Source organism: Magnolia sinica, chromosome 13 (assembly GCF_029962835.1).
Source record: "Magnolia sinica isolate HGM2019 chromosome 13, MsV1, whole genome shotgun sequence".
NCBI classification, from domain to species: domain Eukaryota; kingdom Viridiplantae; phylum Streptophyta; class Magnoliopsida; order Magnoliales; family Magnoliaceae; genus Magnolia; species Magnolia sinica.
The window spans coordinates 14,483,407-14,490,147 of record NC_080585.1 but is presented as its reverse complement, the minus strand read 5'-3'; the positions used below and the strand labels follow the sequence as shown (position 1 = coordinate 14,490,147).

At 38.7% G+C, this 6,741-nt stretch overlaps 1 protein-coding gene across 1 annotated transcript; it reads left to right on the top strand.

Annotated features, from left to right (window-relative positions):
* The first annotated feature begins 294 nt into the window (after positions 1-294).
* On the top strand, positions 295-6,320 carry LOC131222923 (auxin-responsive protein IAA7-like). The gene is made up of 5 exons (XM_058218164.1): positions 295-1,813; positions 2,382-2,638; positions 3,437-3,584; positions 4,645-4,709; positions 5,910-6,320. The coding sequence occupies exons 1-5, from the start codon at positions 1,230-1,232 to the stop codon at positions 5,957-5,959; spliced, it is 1,104 nt and encodes a 367-aa protein (XP_058074147.1). The 5' UTR covers positions 295-1,229; the 3' UTR covers positions 5,960-6,320.
* Positions 6,321-6,741: the final 421 nt, after the last annotated feature.

Below are 6,741 nucleotides of genomic sequence, written 5' to 3'. Positions count from 1 at the left end.
ATGACCCATATAAAGTGGGACCCAAGATATGGACGATTGAGATTTATCATATGGACACGACCCTATGTACATATATACCCATTCTTTACTTTTTATTCTTGGATTGTATTATTACGTTACCAAAGATAGAAGAAAAGGGTTGCATGTATTCCCTCCGAAAGAAATAAAAAATGCATGTATATGTTAATGTGTTGTAGGGTTTTGGTACAATGGTTTGTAGTTTGTACTGTTGGACTACAGGAACTAAAAAAAATGGTGAATAAAATCAATCCGGGTGGTGGGTTAATCTATCAAATTTCTGGTGTAAAATGTCAATAGAAGAGAGAGGTTTTCTTTGGATGTAGTGCAGGTGAGGTGTTTGTCGTGAGGGCACGCTTCTGAACGATATTTGCTGTCATACTTGCGTGAGCAATGCTCTAATTCCGTTTGTGGTTTGGTTTTGAGAGAAGGAATCTCTCACTATTTCTCAAAAGAAAAAAAAGGAGGGAGAGAGAAGAACAAAATAAACAGAACCCACATGATAGAAAAACCCTGCCATTGCTTTTCTGTCTCTGTTTAACAGATTTCGGAATATCTGGCTGTTTGGGGGCGTTAATGATAGTGTTTTCGATCCGGGTTTTGGTTTTGGGATTTGGGAGTGAGGATTTTTCAAGGCTGGGGAAGGTTGGGTGGGTGGGTCTTTTATATATTACGCTTGCACTTCTCTCAGCTGTGCTTTCCATGGATTTTTGTCTCTCTCTGTGAGCTTGGGGCTGTTAAAGAAGTGGTGTTTTTTTTCTTTCTGGTTATCTGGGTTTTGATTTTTGGATTTGGGAGCGGGGATTTTGTTGGTTTCAGAAGGTTGCTGTTGGATTTTCTAAGCTTTGGTCTGTTCGTTTGTTGTTGGGGTTGAACATGTGTTTTTGGATGGGTTTTGGAGATTGAGTTGTTTTCTATGGGTGTTTTTTGTTTTCTCTCTTCGTCTTGTGCTCTGTTTTAGAGTTGTTTCCCGTTCATCTTGTGCTGTGTTTTGATATGCTTGTTGTAGCCTCTGGCTTGAGATTTTAGTGAAACTCTGGTGATTTCATGGTGTTTTACGACTTGGTTTTCTGCCATTTCCTAGTTTTCGTAAACTTTGAATTGCAAAGGTTTTTGTTTTTTTGGTAGTTTGAAGTAAAAGTTGGTTTTCTTTTCTTCTTCTTCTTTTAGTCTGGGTTTCTTTCAATATTTCTTTCCCTTGCTGATAAAAAATGGAGACAAACTCTAGAAAAGAACCGGGCCAGCAGCTGCTTGGTCTAATATCCAATGAAAGAGATTGGTTGGTGGAAGATGGAGGAGGTTTTGGAGTCGCAGAGGATAGAAAGCTAGAGCTGAGGCTTGCACCTCCTGGAGATTGGCTACTCAAAGATAATACCAGCGGTAGTAGCAGCTGCTGCAGCAGAGAAAGAGATGAATTTCTTCTCTCCCTTGGATGTGTGTCTGGGCCTCCCAAAACCAGTAATCCTTCTGCTGGTGCAAAGAGAGGTTTTGTAGATACAGAAGCTGGAGCTGCTAATAGCAGTGGAAATCAAAACCAGAAGATTTCTTCACAGAAAGCTGGTGTCTTGTTTCCTTCTCATCGGTCTTCTTCACCATCTCCCTCAGCTTTTCAACAGTCTCATCAGAGAAAACCAGCATTTTTGCAGTTTCAATCAACCCCAAGTTTGCCTGTTGCGGTAAAGGAATCCTCACAGGCAAATGGAACTAAGGGAGAGGTGCAGAGCCATGAAAGGAAAGCTTGTTCTCCTGCATCTGCACCTGCAAATACAGCTGTTCCCAGAAGCTCTCAGACAAGGTACCATCTTTCAGAGACGGTCCTTTTATTTTTAACAGATAGATGTTCTTAGCCCTGTTGTTATATGTATTTTTAATACTTTTTTTTTTCTTGGTTGGAGCAATCATTCTTGTTGTAGAATGTGATATTTATTAGTGAAAAAACGGTTCTTTTTTATGTTGTTCAAACATTTTTTTCTGTTGTATAATTTTAAATTGGGTAATTATATTTCTTTATTTCTACTTGTTTTAGTATCTATGGAAATTAATGGTTTTGATGCTTTGATTTTTTATTTTTATTTTTTCCAATTTTGGAATTGCATCTATTCCTGTTTGATGTTTGTTTCTGTTCTTTTAATGGTAACCTCATTCTCTTTATTCCAAAAATAGTATAATTGTTTCCTACCTCTGGAAGTATTTGATTTCGTTATTTCTTGAGGAAGCTGGAACTCTGTTTTGATGTTTTGGGTCTGATTTTTTATTTTGGCAAGTCATGTCTCTGTATTGCTCTAGTTATGAAATCTATTAGCTATTTTGGTGATTTGGGTTTTCTCTTTGGTGGCTGAAAAATTCGGAAAAAAAAAAAACAGAACTGGCTCTGCTCCTGTTGTTGGGTGGCCTCCGATCCGTTCCTTTCGAAAGAATCTTGGGAGCAGCTCTTCAAAACCTGCTCAGCAGAATGAAGTTCCGAAAATAGGTGAAAACACTGAAAGTTGCAAGAAAGGTTTGTTTGTGAAGATAAACATGGATGGTGTCCCGATTGGAAGAAAGGTCGATCTCAAAGCTTATGACAGCTATGAGAAACTCTCTTCTGCAGTAGATGATCTTTTCAGAGGCCTTCTTGCAGGTTATTACATTTATTTATTTTGTACATGTAATAGTACATGCATGGATATATATACAGGGAGTGTGATTCATTCAACTCATGTGGATGCATGGATGGTCCAGGCACTGATCCTGATTATTACACCATTTGAACGATCTGTGGTTTAATATAGAAAAGCCCTTTTGTTGTGACCGTCCATGGTGATTAGGATTGTCTGATTAGAGCATTTGTGGACAATCATAGTGGGACAGTTTAGATGGACAGTCCAGATTAATGATTGGACAGCCAATGAATCCAATACACTTCATTTGCACCTTCAGATTTATTTTTGCATTGTAGGGCTCGATCTTTCTTAGTGTTTGGGCATCACTTGAAGTTCTTCACATGAAGCAGCATTGGGTTTTCTTCATTTAAGGTCTGTGGGTATAGCCCTACCATCTAAATGCAAGCACACGGGCTAAAAGAGCATAGGTGTGTGAGTAAGATTTCAGGTTGGCCACACTGACTAGATCTTGCTAAAAGAAATAGGCCATTTCGCTCCTCAGGTGGGCCACAATGTACAAGACAAGAAAGGGACGGCTAAAACAATTTCTTTCTAGCCATCCATTTGTTTCTTCACTAACCCATCTTAGGAATGAAATGGCCTGATTTATATGCCAGGAGATCGTAGTAGGTTGGCTCACCTTATGGAAAGCTTGGGTCTGGAACACATGTTCTTTGTAGTAGATTGTGTGCATGAGCATTCTCTCTTCCCATATTTAGGGTAGAAACACCTGAGGTGGGTTTTCTTATTTTCATCTGTTCTTAATTTCGGTTCAGCTCAAAGAGATTCTCTTGCCAGTGGAAATCAGAACAAAGTGGAAGAAAATCAGGCAATTACAGGTTTACTAGATGGAAGTGGGGAATATACTTTGGTTTATGAAGATAATGAAGGAGACAGAATGTTGGTTGGTGACGTTCCATGGGAGTAAGCATCTTTTCTTTTTAATCCATGGTTTCAATTACTCATTCTCAGCTCTCACTCAGCACGCACATGAGAACTGAATTAACCGATCTACTACTGTCATTACAGTGAGCTATATTGCTCTTTATTCTATGGGAACACATGGACAGTAGTTTTTAGTCTATCAATCTGGGTGGCCGTTCAGTCCACCGGCACCAACTTGATCCTATCCATCCAAAAGATGGCCTTCCCTGTTATAGCCACATGTTTTCGAACCCATGGATCAGACAGGATCTGCTAATAAAAGCAATTGTGTGGAACTACAAGCATTCCATGATCACTGATTGGATCTATTTTTCCACAGATGATCTGGACCACCCATTTTACAGGCTACAGATTAGATAATTAGTTTTATTTTTAAATTCCCAATCAGTGTGATTTTCATATGGTGCCCCATGAAGTATGAGCTGGAGATGATGGACGGTCCATATCAATTGATTGGACTTTCTACTTGTTCATCTAGGTGACCCTTTTACCCATGTTCTGAAATATGGTAAAACATGGAATATGTTCTGTTTCATGTGTGCAGAATCTTCTCAGTGCTGTTCTCTTTTGTTTTCTTTTGTTTGTATAGTATAACCATTTGCAAACACCATCCTAGCAGGCAGCCACACTAAACTTTTGTTTTCTTCCTTTAAACTTGCATTAACTACCAAACAAACGCAAGCAATGATCTGCTGTATATGGACTGCACCAAGGTTTCAGTGTATTGTCCATCAGCCATATACTATTCTATTTCAAGTTTCGAGTAACAGAGAGAAGAATACTCCAGAGTAGGATCACATGGGATGGGATTTTGAGACCGTCTTCTATCAAAGATCTTGATGCAAAATGATTAGAGTGGTTATGCACTTAATAATGCATATGGTCTTATACATGATCAATCCATATTGATTATTAGTTAGGTTTTGTGATGCAAAAAACACATATGATCATTACTAAATATTGTAGTAATTGAAATGTGGAAATTTACATATGATCGGTCAAAATCTCGGATTCTAATGTTTCTTCTAACATTTTCCAGCATGTTTGTATCTACGGTGAAGAGACTGCGTGTGTTTAAGAGCTCTGAAGTTCCAGCACTGTGCCGTGAGTTAATTGCTAATCTTTTCACTTAATTTCTCAATTGTCTGTGACATAAAAATAGTTGCTTGTTCTTAGCATATGGATTAACAATGGTACAATACATTTTGAATGTGGCATCTCGGATGTATTTTAGTAAGTAATGGAGCTTTTCTAGCCCCACATGCACATATAAGTGCCAACCTGGCATTTGTGCATTAGATCTGACCCTTCAGTCCGGTGGGGAGTGTGTCTTTCAACTGGATCAAAACTCAGGTTAGTCAGCTGTCTTACATGCACACATCAAAACAGAGAGTGGATGATCTAAAAGAATTTGTCGAAAATAGTGGACAGTATAGAAAGAACTTACCAACTCTTTTAGGCCGGTCTTTCTCTGTTTTGATGTGTGGCCTGCTTATGTGTCAGCCAGCCTGGGTTTTTGGCCAGATGATCAACAAAATGGGTTCCACCTACCCGCCTAGGGTTTGGGCGAATGGCTAGCGTCATGTATTTGCTCTCCACATACGTGAGTTCAATTCTCCTCTCCATGCTTTACCCGATGCGCACGTAATTTGCGTGCATCCGCAGGGATTAGTCTCGCCTTAAAAAGAAGTGGGGACACCCCGTTGTCATTAAATATAAAAAAAGAAAAGAAAAAAAGAAAAAGAAAAAGAAGAAGAAGAAGAAGGTTCCAACTGATACACGGTTTTGGATGTCACTAGCGGCTGCAGGTTTGGCATGTGTAGTCTGCATATGCCAGGCAATCAAACACCCCCGTGAGATCGGCACAGTTATTCAATACACACTTTCAAGACAGTGAGTCATACACTGCTTTGCAGTTTTACTAAGTGCCAAAATGACAACACATGCAAGATCCTTTTTGTGAATCAGCGCTGGGTTTGATCAAATATACGCTGATATTCTGGAAATGGATTCAATTTTCATGGGATCTAACTTCTCTGCTGTTTATGAAAAAAGTTGTATGGGAATCTGTTTTCAATTCCCAAAAAAATTGTGGATATCAATTTCCAAGGTTATGAGAGACAGCTCTCCCCCCTCGACCACTGATCTTTTAACATATTCATAGAAGAAGAAGCACGATTTCATTCCTTACATGGGGTTTCCATTTCAATGTTGTAGATTCCTTCTATCCAAACAGGACCATAATATCTTGGAGGGTCATCCTTTTCTTGTTTGCTTACTTTTAGCTTTGGTTCATTTTCTCAGTTGAGAGCTGCAAGCAAGGAAAAACATCACTAGCTTCAGGAGTGAGATGAGAAAGAAAGCCGGCGTCTTTGTTTGTTTTTTGCATTTGACATTTTCCTCATTTTGGTAAGATTTGGAGCTATAACTGCATGGGGTTTTTTTTCCTTGGAGGAATGGATTTGATCTTGTTTTTCCTTTTCTTTTGGAGGGGTTTGTACTTGTAGAAAAGAAAGAACGAAGGAACAAAAATCCCAGGTGGCTGCAATGTGGTTCAAGGAATATATATATATATATATATATATATATATATATATATATATATATATATATATATGATTTTAGAAGGTCATTAAATGGCAATTACATAATCCTAATTATCTATTTTTAATTAATTATATTCTCACTATTAATTTTCGAAATATTTTCTTTTCATAGTGTTTGTAATTTGTCAATTCAGCATTCAATATTTGGTCTGAGCGAAGGCCTATTTGGTGTAGAGACTTCAGATGTCTGAAGGGATCAGGCTCGACTGAGTCTGAGTTGACTCAGACGAGTAGCATCTGACTCGGACGAATCATCGATACATGCTACTTAATTCTTTCAATGATCTAAACCGTACTGGTTCCATGATGAATGGTGATCCCAACAGTCCCTAGGGTGGGGCTCAAGGCCGGCCAACCAAATCAATGGTTAAATTACAGTGGACCCCATATCCCGTTATCAGCACGTGGCACAGATATACAGCTATCCAGACCATCCAAAACGACACTGATAAATCATTCTTAATCAACCAAGTAAGAAGGGCTATTAAATGAATGGTTAAGGGTTGTGAGTGGTCCAAATTCAAAGGATA

Excerpts from the sequence above, each read along its gene's own strand:
- LOC131222923 (XM_058218164.1), top strand. The coding sequence starts at position 1,230 with ATGGAGACAAACTCTAGAAAAGAACCGGGCCAGCAGCTGCTTGGTCTA. Across the intron at positions 1,814-2,381 it reads CCCAGAAGCTCTCAGACAAG|AACTGGCTCTGCTCCTGTTG; the intron begins GTACCATCTTTC and ends AAAAAAAAACAG. Across the intron at positions 3,585-4,644 it reads GTTGGTGACGTTCCATGGGA|CATGTTTGTATCTACGGTGA; the intron begins GTAAGCATCTTT and ends AACATTTTCCAG.